At 40.5% G+C, this 17,624-nt stretch overlaps 1 protein-coding gene across 1 annotated transcript in view; it reads left to right on the top strand.

Moving 5' to 3' along the window:
• LOC139750631 (nardilysin-like) overlaps positions 1 to 17,624 on the top strand; it is a 588,785-nt gene that overhangs the window by 486,831 nt on the left and 84,330 nt on the right. Inside the window, exon 17 of the mRNA XM_071665306.1 lies at positions 14,552 to 14,711. Within this exon, the coding sequence (XP_071521407.1) occupies positions 14,552 to 14,711 (160 nt within the window). The remainder of the gene's footprint in view (positions 1 to 14,551; positions 14,712 to 17,624) is intronic.

The following is a 17,624-nucleotide window of genomic DNA, read 5'->3' as shown; positions in this document are numbered from 1 at the left end:
CAGTGAAAAGTTTTTATCGAGGATGTAAGGCATGTGTACGTGTAGGAAGAGAGGAAAGTGATTGGTTCTCAGTGAATGTAGGTTTGCGGCAGGGGTGTGTGATGTCTCCATGGTTGTTTAATTTGTTTATGGATGGGGTTGTAAAGGAGGTAAATGCAAGAGTCCTGGAAAGAGGGGCAAGTATGAAGTCTGTTGGGGATGAGAGAGCTTGGGAAGTGAGTCAATTGTTGTTCGCTGATGATACAGCGCTGGTGGCTGATTCATGTGAGAAACTGCAGAAGCTGGTGACTGAGTTTGGTAAAGTGTGTGGAAGAAGAAAGTTGAGAGTAAATGTGAATAAGAGCAAGGTTATTAGGTACAGTAGGGGTGAGGGTCAAGTCAATTGGGAGGTGAGTTTGAATGGAGAAAAACTGGAGGAAGTGAAGTGTTTTAGATATCTGGGAGTGGATCTGTCAGCGGATGGAACCATGGAAGCGGAAGTGGATCATAGGGTGGGGGAGGGGGCGAAAATTTTGGGAGCCTTGAAAAATGTGTGGAAGTCGAGAACATTATCTCGGAAAGCAAAAATGGGTATGTTTGAGGGAATAGTGGTTCCAACAATGCTGTATGGTTGCGAGGCGTGGGCTATGGATAGAGATGTGCGCAGGAGGATGGATGTGCTGGAAATGAGATGTTTGAGGACAATGTGTGGTGTGAGGTGGTTTGATCGAGTAAGTAACGTAAGGGTAAGAGAGATGTGTGGAAATAAAAAGAGCGTGGTTGAGAGAGCAGAAGAGGGTGTTTTGAAATGGTTTGGGCACATGGAGAGAATGAGTGAGGAGAGATTGACCAAGAGGATATATGTGTCGGAGGTGGAGGGAACGAGGAGAAGAGGGAGACCAAATTGGAGGTGGAAAGATGGAGTGAAAAAGATTTTGTGTGATCGGGGCCTGAACATGCAGGAGGGTGAAAGGAGGGCAAGAAATAGAGTGAATTGGAGTCATGTGGTATACAGGGGTTGACGTGCTGTCAGTGGATTGAAGCAAGGCATGTGAAGCGTCTGGGGTAAACCATGGAAAGCTGTGTAGGTATGTATATTTGCGTGTGTGGACGTGTGTATGTACATGTGTATGGGGGGGGGGGGGTTGGGCCATTTCTTTCGTCTGTTTCCTTGCGCTACCTCGCAAACGCGGGAGACAGCGACAAAGTATAAAAAAAAAAAAAAAAAAAAAAAAAATTGTACTGGTAGTTGTCAATGGGCTGTGAAGCTCAATATAGTGCTAGAGCTGCTGTATGTTTCTTGATGATTATGATGTATGTTTAGGCACAGTATGGAGGAGTGATATTTGGAGAAAAGCCTGCCAATTCATAGTCCGTACCACGTAGCAAGACCCATCCAGAGTTATGCACTGAAATATGATGTTCAATAGCCTTTGGTCAAACATTTAGGTTATAGTGTTATAGATGGCCTAATTTTCTTGCTGTGCACGGGAATTTTGCTTATCTACTTTCTTTGTTAGTTGAGGCTGTTCAGAGATGAAGTTCAGGGGGTGAATTTGTTTAAAATACTGTAACTTGGGTGTTAACTCAGATGAAATGGCTTTACTTATGGTGGTCTTGCTTATGATTCGTGCTATGTCTTTAATCATTTTCCATCTTGATAATGTCCTGTGGACTGATGGGTAGTATTACTAACAGTGGGTAATTGAATACTGGTTTGAAGGATTCAGTGTTGCTGTGTGCAGAGATGGACATATAACATTAAGAAACACTTCAGGTAGATAGTAAAATTTTGAATAAAGTTTTAGTGACAAGAACATAAGTTTACTAGCAAAGTAATTATTGAGATGCTGCTTATGTTTAATCGAGCATAGAATAAGACCTATTTGGAATAAACCAAGGTTTCTAGTGTTGTTATGAGATGTTTCAGATTTCTTGTGTTACTTAACACTCACATATGGATGGCTGAAGTGTAATCACAATTAATGGTTTTGCTAGCATTAAAGAAAAAATTATAAACTGTATTTGTGTCTCTCCAAGGTTGATTTTCCTGTGATGTTGAGAGAATCTCTCAGTTCCTAGGATTAGAAACCTCTAACTTGGTCTTTTGGTGAGGTATATGCCTCATATGCACTGTCTAGCTGCCATGGAAAGGATATTATACATTAAGACTGTAGATGTGATTTGCTTGGGCATGTTGACATTAGAAAAGGATTAAATTGGTAACCACATTTTTTATTTAATTTCAAGGATACTTACGTTTTGAAGGTTTGTTTAAATTGTTTAAATTAATGCAAATCATAGTACAATGCCTTATGCATTTCATATGGAAACATATAAAACAGATACAGGCTTTATCAAATAAAACAACCTCTCAAGTTGTACTGAGTGGTTGCTTGAAATTATTTTCTTTAATGGGAGTTTGATACTCTTTTTTGGGAATGGTGACCATTGTGGTTTAATCATACTCCTTTGAAGAATCGTAGTTGTTGTATTGTGTATACAGATCCAGTTCTAAATAATTTGTCTTCCTTCTCATTTATCATAGAGTTGCCTTCATGAAGAGAGGTAGTAAGAAGGATTTTTCTTGTAATTTTATATTTAATCACTTGCATTTGAAAAGTAATACCTAAGTTTAAGAAAGAATTGACTGTGGCTTCTTACATACTAAGTGTACACTTCCATGAGGATTTTTTTACATCAGAAACTGACATGCATTTAGATAAGCATGCAACTTGAATTATATTCTGCTTTCAGGATGCACCATGTTTAGTTTATAGTGCTTTTCATTGTTTTACCTCTGTGTTTAGATTTTATTTTTTTGTACATTCACTTGAATTGTAAATTTTGCTTTTGAAGGTGTATACAGTAAAGGAAAATTTTAGGTTAATTTTAGCCATTTATTATATTTATTATTATGCTTTGTCGTTGTCTCCCGCGTTAGCGAGGTAGCGCAAGGAAACAGACGAAAGAATGGCCCAACTCACCCACATACACATGTATATACATACACGTCCACACATGCACATACATGCCTATACATCTCAATGTATACATATATATATATACACACACACACATATACATATATACACATGTACATAATATTAGCCATATTGATGAAAAAAAATGTTTCAGAGTAGCACTTTCACTTTGCTTGACTTGCCCTATGCCAGTGGCCTGTTAAGGGTGGGGCACTCAAGGCTAAAAAGCAGTGCTAGAGTTCACTAGATTTGGAGCCTTTATTGCCATGGCGACCCCTTAAGGAACTTTCAGAATGGAACAGGCGTCAGATATATAGATAAATAGATATGCCTCTCTCCCTTTGCTAACCATCTGTTCAGTAGTTTCGGTGTACAGTTCAGCCCTGGTCCTCCCCTATGCCAATCAGTAACCTCTGCTTGGAAATGACATTATCATCCTGGTGGCTGACTCTGTGTTAGTGCTCCCAGCCTCATATTTTTGTAGATCCCTGGATGACACAGTCTTCCTTTTTCTTGTTATTGTGTTATTATATGTGTTGATTGTTACTGTTTTCTGAAGTGGATAATGACTTCTGCTCTTTGAAACTTCAATATTTTTTTTCAAGGAGACTTTTATTGTAGACACCCTATACAGGGGGAATATACAGAAGGAGGTACTAGAATGGTACCATCCAAGAGTGTTTGCATTGATTGAATCCATGAAGTAGTGCCATTCTAAGTCTAGCAACAATCAGAGAAGCCTCCAGTAGTTTTTGTTTGATCCAATTAATCTTGACTTATGGTTGGTAGACAAGAGGCTCTTGTAGCTTGATCCCAGGGAAGGGAGTTTTTCTGTACCATAGAAACTGTTTTATGATAGGGTTAGTAGCAGTTAGGAGCTATGTATAGATGAAGGTCACCCACTCATAACAGTGGGCTGGTTGGAATCGCAAGGCCCTCTTATCTGGCAGTCCCTCACCTTGAATCTTACTGCACTGTGAAGCAAAGGGATACTAGGGCTCCCTGCTAGACAGGCATAACCTATGCCCCTAGAAGGGTCAAACTTTTCATATAAAGAAAATTAAACTGGAGAAGGCATATGATAGAGTTGATAGAGATGCTCTGTGGAAGGTATTAAGAATATATGGTGTGGGAGGAAAGTTGTTAGAAGCAGTGAAAAGTTTTTATCGAGGATGTAAGGCATGTGTACGTGTAGGAAGAGAGGAAAGTGATTGGTTCTCAGTGAATGTAGGTTTGCGGCAGGGGTGTGTGATGTCTCCATGGTTGTTTAATTTGTTTATGGATGGGGTTGTTAGGGAGGTAAATGCAAGAGTTTTGGAAAGAGGGGCAAGTATGAAGTCTGTTGGGGATGAGAGAGCTTGGGAAGTGAGTCAGTTGTTGTTCGCTGATGATACAGCGCTGGTGGCTGATTCATGTGAGAAACTGCAGAAGCTGGTGACTGAGTTTGGTAAAGTGTGTGGAAGAAGAAAGTTAAGAGTAAATGTGAATAAGAGCAAGGTTATTAGGTACAGTAGGGTTGAGGGTCAAGTCAATTGGGAGGTGAGTTTGAATGGAGAAAAACTGGAGGAAGTGAAGTGTTTTAGATATCTGGGAGTGGATCTGGCAGCGGATGGAACCATGGAAGCGGAAGTGGATCATAGGGTGGGGGAGGGGGCGAAAATTCTGGGGGCCTTGAAGAATGTGTGGAAGTCGAGAACATTATCTCGGAAAGCAAAAATGGGTATGTTTGAAGGAATAGTGGTTCCAACAATGTTGTATGGTTGCGAGGCGTGGGCTATGGATAGAGTTGTGCGCAGGAGGATGGATGTGCTGGAAATGAGATGTTTGAGGACAATGTGTGGTGTGAGGTGGTTTGATCGAGTGAGTAACGTAAGGGTAAGAGAGATGTGTGGAAATAAAAAGAGCGTGGTTGAGAGAGCAGAAGAGGGTGTTTTGAAGTGGTTTGGGCACATGGAGAGAATGAGTGAGGAAAGATTGACCAAGAGGATATATGTGTCGGAGGTGGAGGGAACGAGAAGAGGGAGACCAAATTGGAGGTGGAAAGATGGAGTGAAAAAGATTTTGTGTGATCAGGGCCTGAATATGCAGGAGGGTGAAAGGAGGGCAAGGAATAGAGTGAATTGGAGCGATGTGGTATACCGGGGTTGACGTGCTGTCAGTGGATTGAATCAAGGCATGTGAAGCGTCTGGGGTAAACCATGGAAAGCTGTGTAGGTATGTATATTTGCGTGTGTGGATGTATGTATATACATGTGTATGGGGGGGGGTTGGGCCATTTCTTTCGTCTGTTTCCTTGCGCTACCTCGCAAACGCGGGAGACAGCGACAAAGTATAATAAAAAAAAAATAAAAAATAAACTGTATTTTTTGAGAAAAGCTCACTTCTTAGGACACCTTTGGTAGAGTTATACCATTATATTTTCGGGGGGAGAGTTGAACCTCCAGTTTCCCTGAGTTTCACTGGTTATTTTCGATTGCTTTTTCTTGGAGACCAATGATTGCCTGATGACTCTTAGACATCAAAACTTAGGGAGCTTGATTTTATTTGGTGTTAGACTTTTCAGTCTTAAAATCTTCACCTTGGGAGTATTTGATATGATGTGAGGCAAGGCCTCAGAAAAACTCATCCTTTGATTTCAGCTTAATGTAATGAAATCTCAGAAATAATCAAATTAACAAATACTACTCTTGGAGAAAGAGAGAGGCTTATTTTTAAGCTGATAGAACTTTTTCTCATGGAGGATGTTCTTAACAGTCCTGGGATGTTTCAGAAGGCTGAGGGATTAGAATGCATCCTCAGATGCATTCTTCTCTTCACTATCCTTTGAAGTATTTTTCTTATAAGAAAAATCAGTCTATTTTATGCCATTTTTAGAATGGTCCATCAAGAAAAATAAATGGGGTTTCCATTTAGACTACTTTGACCCACCTGCAAGTTGGCCAAGTTGGATGGGAAATGTACTCTTTATCCTTATTCCTGTTGGAAGTCTTATCCTTTTCTCTTAGTATTTTGAAAAGATTGCTGAAAGTCTTTAGTGATATGTTAACATTTTGTAATACCTCTCCTTGTCTAAAGGAACATTCTCTCAAGTCGGGACCTATTTGGAGAGTCTGAACATAGCCGCCAGTTATTTATCAATACCAAGTAGAGACACTGTGTTGCAGTTGGTGTAGACAAAGCGAGAATGTAGATGAGATGGTGTTTCTATACTCATCTATGCAACTCTCTCTTAATGAAGCTATTCATTTGTCTAGATCCAGATTGTTTAGACTGATTACTTTAAATAAAATGATGGCTGTATATTGTAGCAGCTAGATATGGTGTACAGAAGAGTCAGCATGTTTGGGATGACGCTCCTCATAATTTCAACAGGGGCAATACCTGAGGTTTTGTTGATATGCCAGCTCTCATGCATGGTAGAGCAACATTCTGCCCCAAATATGTATATAACCCTCTGAACAATTTTTTTAGGCAATAAAATAAATCCTCCGGATAGATTCCAGTGATAAAAACACCTTTTGAGTCAAGGATTGGCCCCAGAGCTTCAGAGTCTTTTGGGAGTTTGACAAGTGAGTGTAGCAACTGTTGAGAAAGAGCTTGGGTTGAAGGTAGACTTCTTAACGAACCCTTTCAAAGAGAAGTTTAGGACAGCCCTGACGCAATGTTTTGAGAAATATATGTGAAGAATGTTAAAGAGATATATGATAGAACTGCAGTATGACAAGTTTTTATCAAGATCCTCTTTTCATTTGTTAAAAAGTACTCAGACAGAAAGAGAATGAATTTAAATCTGTCCATGCGGAATACCTGCATCTGGGGCCACAGACTAAGGATGACTTCTATACGCATAGTTCATAAGTCCTTACAGCAATGCATCTAGACAATCTCTCTGGACCTAAAGGGTGTTTACTGGCACATTTCAATTCAATCCAGAATAAGAAACTTTTGGGCTTGTAAGATAGGAAGCCAAACATGGCATTTCAAATTATGCCCCTTGGGTTGTGCATAGCCCATCAGGTTTTTACAAGACTGACTCCAAGACTTTCCTCTACAGGGTGACTGTTCTCAACTGCCTCAACAGCTTTCAGATAATTGCAAATTTAAAAGAAGAGTGTGCTTGAAAAGGTTTCTGACTTTAACTAGTCTTGTAATAGATGGAACAGATTGGTGCACTCTGAAAGGTTCTTTGTTTCTTCCAGTTGAAAAGGCTTTGGACAATGCAAAGCTTACTTCAACAGTCCAGGCCCATGTTACTAGTCTCAGCATTAAAAATGAGCTGCAGAAAGCTTTACCTCAAGAACTCAGTTCCCTAGTCTAGTGAACAGATAGGAGGAACCTCTAAAGGTTTCTTGCTTGGACTGCTCTTTCAACTTCTTCAGTGGTTTTGATGAATTCCTTAAGTCTCAGGTGGGGCTTCTTTTCTTCAAAAGGTCTTTTAAGTGTGGGGCTTTTGGAAGAGGAACAAAAATCATAACATATAAATGCAGAGGAGGTTTTTGTTCCAAGGTTCTTTATCTCCTAGAATGTTTTAAATCCTAGGTATGGGATTCAGTTTTTAATGGACCACACAGTTGCAGTCTTTTTTCATATGAACAAAAGGGTCATGCATATCCCTTCCTCTATTAAAACTTATGAAAGATTTTCTTTTTGGTAGTGCACAAAAGCCTGCTTCCTCAGGTTTCTTATCTCCTAGTCTTCATTGTATACGCCAGTATCTTATTTACGTGGATTTCCTGACAACAGAAATGTCTAAAGTGAGAGATGCTTTCACTTGGATCTTTTCATTTGAGTTGGTTCCTCAAGTGGATCTCTGCCACCAAAGCAATAAATGGGTATTAAGAACAAATGCTCTGATTGTGGATTGGAAATGTTGGAACCAAAGTCACTTCTCTCCTCAGGTAAATCCTCTGGAGAGAGTTCTTCTTAGACTAGCTAGTATTTAGGGTTTAATAAGTCATGTAACCCCAGACTGGGAGGAACGGTCTTGGTGCCTGAAATTTCTTCATCTGTGCTATTCCCATCTGCTGATACCTCAAGTTTTGTAGACTACTTACACCCATGGATTTTCCCAAATGCTTTGACAGCCTAAACCTTAGAGATCATATACCAAATGATTTGCTCCATAATGTTCAATATCCACTTAGAGATTTTTTTCAAATTGTTGCCTGAAGACTTAAAGTTCTTCAAAGATTTCAGAAGTTTTCTGTTCAGAACTCTTTTTAGTATATGAATATTACTGTCTATACCTGTTGGCTTTGAGGTAGATGATTCAAGACCTATTTGGGGTAGGCTTCTCTGGTCCATTTTCGTGAGAAGTCTTCCCCCTCCACTGCATCCTAAATGGAAGTTGGCAAGGTCCTAGATTTGAACAATCAGAGGAATTTTCTAGCAATGTATTGCATCTGTGGCTATCTGTTGATAGCTCTTTGAGAGATGCAGTCAGTGCTTAGACATAAGAACCATTTTAGAATGACATATCTTGGATTAAGATCCCTCCAAACTTTGAGTCTTGTTTTGGCGAAGGATGAAACGACTAAGATTCAAAATACCTCCTCTTGATTGCTTCTTGAAAGACTTTTCCAGGATAACATCATGCTTTAAGCCCAATTAATCTCCAAGAATTTATTGAGATCATCAGAATTTTTTAGGGAGACTTCCTTTTGTTGATCCTGGAAGCTTGAAATCCCTCTCAGCAAGGACCATCTCATCTTGGATTAAAAGACTTGTTTTCTTGACCCGACCTAACCCACATGTTAGACCCCATGAAGTCATGAAGGAAGATCTTTGGCCCTTCTAAAGAATCTTCCTTAGGAGGGGTTAACAAGAGAGGTCATTGGTAATCTGGAAATGCTTTAGTCAAACAACACCATACTCTAGAAATTGTTGTGTGTTTGCCACCTTCAAAGCACAGGGTTACTAATGTGCTACAGAATAATCATCAGGTTAATTGATCTTGCAATGCTCCTCTCATGGTTGTAAAGTTCTTTAACCTTTCTTGTCCATGTTGGTAGGCTTTCACAGCTTGCAAGACAAATTAACTCCAGAGATTTTTTTTTTCTCTTTCTCTAGGGTAGTCCTGTGAGCAGTTTTTAAGATTAGTGTCTCCTGCCTTACCTATTTGGAAAATTTTTTCCCTTAACCAGTGATTACCATTATTGTGATATCCTTGATCTGAGAATAATGAGATGGGCAGCATCAACATTTTATCAACCAATGGGACGATAACTTCGTTGCCAATAGGTGAGTATTGATTGGCAGAAGGACAAAACCAGACTGAGTTGTAGGCTGCAACTGCTGATTAGGTGGTTAGCAAACAGTGAGAGGCATGTACATCACCACAAGGCAGTAGGTTTAGTTTTTTGTTAACCAATGGAAATCTTAGAGATTCACTTAGAACTTGTGGAACTACCTTAGAGAGGAACAGTTTTCACTTCAGGGTTCACCTTTCTAGAAATAGTGTAGATTGTTTCCTATTAGTTTTCTAATGATAAAGATTTCCGATGATCACAGGCATTAATCATTTATCTCTTTCCACAACAGTACATGCTCGGGACATAACAGTACGTTTCGCATACAGATACTGTTCTTATCTGAAAAGAAAAGAAAGAGCTCTAGAATCTTTACAGCCTTACAGTTTAAGAACAGATACTTTTCAGGAATAATGAAAAATTTTCTGTTAAGTATGCTTATGATTCACACACATCTGGTTGATGTTTGTTAGCTTCGTCTCAGTCTAACAGCTTATCCACAAATTTTTATTTTCATTTGTATTTTATTGTTGTTAGGGAGGTGAATGCAAGAGTTTTGGAAAGAGGGGCAAGTATGAAGTCTGTTGTGGATGAGAGAGCTTGGGAAGTGATTCAGTTGTTGTTCGCTAATGATACAGTGCTGGTGGCTGATTCATGTGAGAAACTGCAGAAGCTGGTGACTGAGTTTGGTAAAGTGTGTGAAAGAAGAAAGTTAAGAGTAAATGTGAATAAGAGCAAGGTCATTAGGTACAGTAGGGTTGAGGGTCAAGTCAATTGGGAGGTAAGTTTGAATGGAGAAGAACTGGAGGAAGTAAAGTGTTTTAGATATCTGGGAGTGGATCTGGCAGCGGATGGAACCATGGAAGCGGAAGTGAATCATAGGGTGGGGGAGGGGGCGAAAATCCTGGGAGCCTTGAAGAATGTGTGGAAGTCGAGAACATTATCTCGGAAAGCAAAAATGGGTATGTTTGAAGGAGTAGTGGTTCCAACAATGTTGTATGGTTGCGAGGCGTGGGCTATGGATAGAGTTGTGCGCACGAGGGTGGATGTGCTGGAAATGAGATGTTTGAGGACAATGTGTGGTGTGAGGTGGTTTGATCGAGTAAGTAACGTAAGGGTAAGAGAGATGTGTGGAAATAAAAAGAGCGTGGTTGAGAGAGCAGAAGAGGGTGTTTTGAAATGGTTTGGGCACATGGAGAGAATGAGTGAGGAAAGACTGACCAAAAGGATATATGTGTCGGAGGTGGAGGGAACGAGGAGAAGTGGGAGACCAAATTGGAGGTGGAAAGATGGAGTGAAAAAGATTTTGTGTGATCGGGGCCTGAACATGCAGGAGGGTGAAAGGAGGGCAAGGAATAGAGTGAATTGGATCGATGTGGTATACCGGGGTTGACGTGCTGTCAGTGGATTGAATCAGGGCATGTGAAGCGTCTGGGGTAAACCATGGAAAGCTGTGTAGGTATGTATATTTGCGTGTGTGGACGTGTATGTGTATACATGTGTATAGGGGTGGGTTGGGCCATTTCTTTCGTCTGTTTCCTTGCGCTACCTCGCAAACGCGGGAGACAGCGACAAAGCAAAAAAAAAAAGAAAATTATTCATTTATTTATTTTGCTTTGTCGCTGTCTCCCGCGTTTGCGAGGTAGCGCTAGGAAACAGATGAAAGAAACGGCCCAACCCACCCCCATACACATGTGTATACATACACGTCCACACATGCAAATATACATACACGTCCACACATGCAAATATACATACCTATACATCTCAATGTACACATATATATACACACACAGACATATACATATATACACATGTGCATAATTCATACTGTCTGCCTTTATTTATTCCCATCGCCACCTCGCCACACATGGAATTACATCCCCCTCCCCACTCATGTGTGCGAGGTAGCGCTAGGAAAAGACAACAAAGGCCCCATTCATTCACACTCAGTCTCTAGCTGTCATGTAATAATGCCTAGAACCACAGCTCCCTTTCCACATCCAGGCCCCACAGAACTTTCCATGGTTTACCCCAGACGCTTCACATGCCCTGATTCAATCCATCAACAGCACATCGACCCCGGTATACCACATCGATCCAATTCACTCATCCGCCTTTCACCCTCCTGCATGTTCAGGCTGTGATCACTCAAAATCTTTTTCACTCCATCTTTTCACCTCCAATTTGGTCTCCACTTCTCCTCGTTCCCTCCACCTCTGACACATATATCCTCTTGGTCAATCTTTCCCCACTCATTCTCTCCATGTGCCCAAACCATTTCAAAACACCCTTTTCTGCTCTCTCAACCACGCTCTTTTTATTTCCACACATCTCTCTTACCCTTACATTACTTACTCAATCAAACCACCTCACACCACATTGTCCTCAAACATCTCATTTCCAGCACATCCACCCTCCTGTGCACAACTCTATCCACAGCCCACACCTCGCAACCAAACAACATTGTTGGAACCACTATTCCTTCAAACATACCCATTTTTACTTTCCGAGATAATGTTCTCGACTTCCAAACATTCTTCAAGGCTCCCAGGATTTTCACCCCCTCCAACACCCTATGATTCACTACCACTTTCATGGTTCCATCCGCTGCCAGATCCACTCCCAGATATCTAAAACACTTTACCTCCTCCAGTTTTTCTCCATTCAAATTTACCTCCCAATTGACTTGACCCTCAACCCTACTGTACCTAATAACCTTGCTCTTATTCACATTTACTCTTAACTTTCTTCTTTCACACACTTTACCAAACTCAGTCACCAGCTTCTGCAGTTTCTCACATGAATCAGCCACCAGCGCTGTATCATCAGTGAACAACAACTGACTCACTTCCCAAGCTCTCTCATCCCCAACAGACTGCATACTTGCCCCTCTTTCCAAAACTCTTGCATTCACCTCCCTAACAACCCCATCCATAAACAAATTAAACAACCATGGAGACATCACACACCCCTGCCACAAACCTGCATTCACTGAGAACCAATCACTTTCCTCTCTTCCTACACGTACAGATGCCTTACATCCTCGATAAAAACTTTTCACTGCTTCTAACAACTTGCCTCCCACACCATATATTCTTAGTACCTTCCACAGAGCATCTCTATCAACTCTATCATATGCCTTCTCCAGATCCATAAATGCTGCATACAAATCCATTTACTTTTCTAAGTATTTCTCACATACATTCTTCAAAGCAAACACCTGATCCACACATCCTCTACCACTTCTGAAACCACACTGCTCTTCCCCAATCTGATTCTCTGTACATGCTTTCACCCTTTCAATCAATACCCTCCCATATAATTTACTGGGAATACTCAACAATTTTATACCCCTGTAATTTGAGCACTCACTCTTATCCCCTTTGCCTTTGTACAATGGCACTATGCAAGCATTCCGCCAATCCTCAGGCACCTCACCATGAATCATACATTACTACCTCTTCTCTGTTTACCAAATCATTTTCCCTAACCCTCTCACTTTGCACACCACCTCGACCAAAACACCCTATATCTGCCACTCTATCATCAAACACATTCAACATACCTTCAAAATACTCACTCCATCTCTTTCTCACATCACCACTACTTGTTATCACCTCCCCATTAGCCCCCTTTACTGAAGTTCCCATTTCCTCCCTTGTCGTACGCACTTTATTTACCTCCTTCCAAAACATCTTTTTATTCTCCCTAAAATTTAATGATACTCTCTCACCCCAACTCTCATTTGCCCTCTTTTTCACCTCTTGCACCTTTCTCTTGACCTCCTGCCTCTTTCTTTTATACATCTCCCACTCAATTGCATTTTTTCCCAGCAAAAATCGTCCAAATGCCTCTCTCTTCCCTTTCTTCATCCCACCACTCACTACCCTTTCTAATCAACCCACCTCCCACGCTTCTCATGCCACAAGCATCTTTTGCGCAAGCCATCACTGCTTCCTTAAATACATCCCATTCCTCCCCCACTCCCCTTACCTCCTTTGTTCTCACCTTTTTCCATTCTGTACTCAGTCTCTCCTGGTACTTCCTCACACAAGTCTCCTTCCCAAGCTCACTTACTCTCACCACCCTCTTCACCCCAACATTCTCTCTTCTTTTCTGAAAATCCCTACAAATCTTCACCTTAGCCTCCACAAGATAATGATCAGACATCCCTCCAGTTGCACCTCTCAGCACATTAACATCCAAAAGTCTCTCTTTCACGCGCCTATCAATTAACACTTAATCCAGTAACGCTCTCTGGCCATCTCTCCTACTTACATACATATACTTATGTATATCTCGCTTTTTGAACCAGGTATTCCCAATCACCAGTCCTTTTTCAGCACATAAATCTACAAGCTCTTCACCATTTCCATTTACAACACTGAACACCCCATGTATACCAATTATTCCCTCAACTGCCACATTACTCACCTTTGCATTCAAATCACCCATCACTATAACCTGGTCTTGTGCATCAAAACCACTAACACACTCATTCAGCTGCTCTCAAAACACTTGCCTCTCATGATCTTTCTTCTCATGCCCAGGTGTATATGCACCAATAATCACCCATCTCTCTCCATCAACTTTCAGTTTTACCCATATTAATCTAGAATTTACTTTCTTACATTCTATCACATACTCCCACAACTCCTGTTGCAAGAGTAGTGCTACTCCTTCCCTTGCTCTTGTCCTCTCACTAACCCCTGACTTTACTCCCTTTACCCTTGAGCTTCGTTTCACTCAGAGCCAAAACATCCAGGTTCCTTTCCTCAAACATACTACCTGTCTCTCCTTTTTTCACATCTTGGTTACATCCACACATTTAGACACCCCAATCTGAGTCTTCAAGGAGGATGAACACTCCCCGCGTGACTCCTTCTTCTGTTTCCCATTTTAGAAAGTTAAAAAACAAGGAGGGGAGGATTTCTGGCCCCCCGCTCCCATCCCCTCTAGTCGCCTTCTACGAAATGTGAGGAATCTTTTATATTTATTTCTTAATAATTTTCTTTAACAAGGTTTTTATTGTGTTGTTTGGCATTAACGAAGTGTGTTGCTTGGTAATCATAGATATTAAGGGAACTCTTATCTGAACTTTCTCAGCATTTTGTGAGATGTCTGCTTGCTGTAAAAGCAGGCAACTAGTTTAGCCAATGAGGCTGTAGATTTTACCTAAGGCTTAGCACAGTACAAGTCAGTCTTTTGGTTATTGATTGCACCAGTTTTGTTTATGTAAAAGGCTTTTATGATCCTCAGTGATCGAGATTTATAGAGTAACCAGGCGTTTAGAATTTTTATTAGACTCCTTTTTACCTTTATCTTTTTTCCTTGCAGATAGATTTGATCAAAAATATTACACATGAGTCTGTGATAGAGTGCATAAAGCAGATCATATCAAGTAAAGACAACCCAGGGTACAGAAAACTGAGCGTGCAGGTTGTTGGTGCTGCGAATCCAAAAGAGGAATGTTCACCATCACTAGAGATCTTCATGGGTCAGTAGTTTCAGATTTGTAAGCTCATATTGTTTTTCTTTATCGATAACTTTGCTCTCCTAAACCTTAATGCTCTTTCATTTATAGGTTGAGAATGGTCCATGCAGCTTTTCATCAGATCTGTACTCTTTTTGTGTATGCATTCATCAATAATTGTAGTTATGTTCTGTATACTCCCTCATTACACTTTGCTACTTCATCATTATTCTTCCTTTCCTCTGCATTTCCTTAGAATTAGTTAGCCATTAATTGCAAATTTCTTTTGCACATTTTTTTATCATAATTTTCATCATATTATTATCTTTAGGCAAATGCATAGTTCTATGTATTATTGCATTCATAAAGCCATTGCATCAGCCGCAGATCTAGAATCTAGTTGTATCTGGTAGAAGCTAAAAAGATGGGAAAAATTGAGAAATCAAATGGTGTTCCTAGTAATGATTATACAGGCACCTCTCAATTTATGTGATAATTATGTTCTTGAAAGTGGTCAGGTAAATAAGAAATGCATAAATCAGACTGTAAATAGTCAGAATGAGGGGGGGTTTGTTATTAATAAGACAGTACTGAATGTTATACCAGTAAAAACTATAGTATACCAGTAAAAATTATGGTATACACATATTAGGAAATGTAAAATACTGCATTGCAAATACTAAGCAATTGATTTTAGTAAATGAAAGCAGAAGGAGATGGAGTGAGTATTTTGAAGGTTTGTTGAATGTGTTTGATGTTAGAGTGGCAGATATAGGGTGTTTTGGTCAGAGTGGTGTGCGAAGTGAAAGGGTCAGGGAGAATCATTTGGTAAACAGAGAAGAGGTAGTGAAAGCTTTGCAGAAGATGAAAGTTGACAAGGCAGCAGATTTGGATGGTATCGTAGTGGAATTTATTAAAAAAGGGGGTGACTGTGTTGTTGATTTGTTGGTAAGTATATTCAGTGTATGTATAGATCATGGTGAAGTGCCTGAGGATTAGCGGAATGCATGCATAGTGACATTGTTCAAAGGCAAAGGGGATAAAGGTGAGTGTTTAAATTACAGAGGTATAAGTTTGTTGAGTATTCCTGGGAAATTATATGGGAGGGTATTGATTGAGAGGGTAAAGGCATGTACAGTGCATCAGATTGGGGAAGAGCAGTTTGGTTTCAGAAGTAGTAAAGGATGTGTGGATCAGGTGTTTGCTTTGAAGAATGCATGTGAGAAATACTTTGAAAAACAGATGGATTAGTTTGTAGCATTTATGGATCTGGAGAAGGCATATGATAGAGTTGATAGAGATGCTCTGTGGAAGGTATTAAGAGGATATGGTGTGAAAGGTAAGTTGCTAGAAGTAGTGAAAAGTTTTTACCACGGATGTAAGGCATATGTAAGAGGAGGAAGAGAGAAAAGTGATTGGTTACCAGTGAATGTCGGTTTGCGGTAAGGTTGGGTGATATCTCCATGGTTGTTTAATTTGTTTATGGATGGGGTTGTTAGGGAAGTGAATGCAAGAGTTTTGGAGAACAGGGCAAGTATGCAGTCTGTTGTGCATGAGAAGGCTTGGAAAGTGAGTCAGTTGTTTGCTGATGATACAGCACTGGTGGCTGATTTAGGTGAGAAACTGCAGAAGCTTGTGACTGAGTTTGGTAAAGTGTGTGAAAGAAGAAAGCTGAGAGTAAATTTGAATGAGAACAAGGTTATGAGGTTCAGTAGGGTTGAAGGACAAGTTAATTTGGAGGTCAGTTTGAATGGAGAAAAACTGGAGGAAATGAAGTGTTTTAGATATCTGGGAGTGGACTTAGCAGCTGATGGAATCATGGAAGCGGAAGTGAGTCACAGGGTGGGGGAGGGGGCGAAAGTTCTGGGAGAGTTGAAAAATGTGTGGAAGGTGAGAACATTATCACAGAGAGCAAAAATGGGTATATTTAAAGGAATAGTGGTTCCAACAATATTATGTGGTCGTGAGGCATGGGCTATAGATAGGGTTTTGTGGAGGAGGGCGGATGTTTTGGAAATTGAATGTTTGAGGACAATATGTGGTGTGAGGTGGTTTGATCAAGTTAGTAATGAAAGGGTAAGAGAAATGTGTGGTAATAGATAGAGTGTAGTTGAGAGCAAAAGAGGGTGCATTGAAATGGTTTGGCCACATGGGGAGAATGAGTGAGGAAAGATTGACAAAGAGGATATATGTGTCACAGGTAGAGGGAAGGAGAACTGGGAGACCAAATTGGAGGTGGAAGGATGGAGTGAAAAAGATTTTGAGCAATCAGGGCCTGAACATACAGGAGGGTGAAAGGTGTGCAAGGAATAGAGTGAATTGGAACGATGTGGTATACTGGGGTCGACGTGCTGTCAGTGGATTGAACCAGAGCATGGTTAACCATGGAAAGTTTTGTGGGGCCTGGACGTGGAAAGGGAGCTGTGGTTTAGGTGCATTACACATGAGAGCTAGAGGCTGAGTGTGAATAAATGTGGCCTTTGTTGTCTTTTCCTAGCGCTACCTTGCTGGTTGGGGGGGGGTGCTATTTCATTTATGGCAGGGTTGTGATGGGAATATATGAAGGCAGCAAGTCTGAATATGTATATGTGTATACACATATATGTCTGTGTATGTATATGTATGTATACATTGAAATGTATATGTATGTATATGTGTGGATGTTTATGTATATACATATGTATGTGGGTGGGTTGGGCCATTCCTCGTCTGTTTCCTTGCACTACCTCGCTATCACAGGAGGCAGCAATTAAGTAAAGTAAAAAATGAAAATTAAAAGAGATCAGAAAATATACTAAATTCCAACAATTACATTCACTGCTGCTCCTGAAATGCTTGCTTGTGCTTATGGAGAGGGAGTGAGTTACTGGGTATCAGGAGGGTTAGTGATGTCTGAGTAGTGAGCCAGCACTTCAGTGGTTATCAAGTTGGACTTCA

This window comes from Panulirus ornatus, chromosome 10 (assembly GCF_036320965.1).
Source record: "Panulirus ornatus isolate Po-2019 chromosome 10, ASM3632096v1, whole genome shotgun sequence".
NCBI lineage: Eukaryota > Metazoa > Arthropoda > Malacostraca > Decapoda > Palinuridae > Panulirus > Panulirus ornatus.
This window is presented reverse-complemented; position numbering and strand designations above follow the sequence as displayed.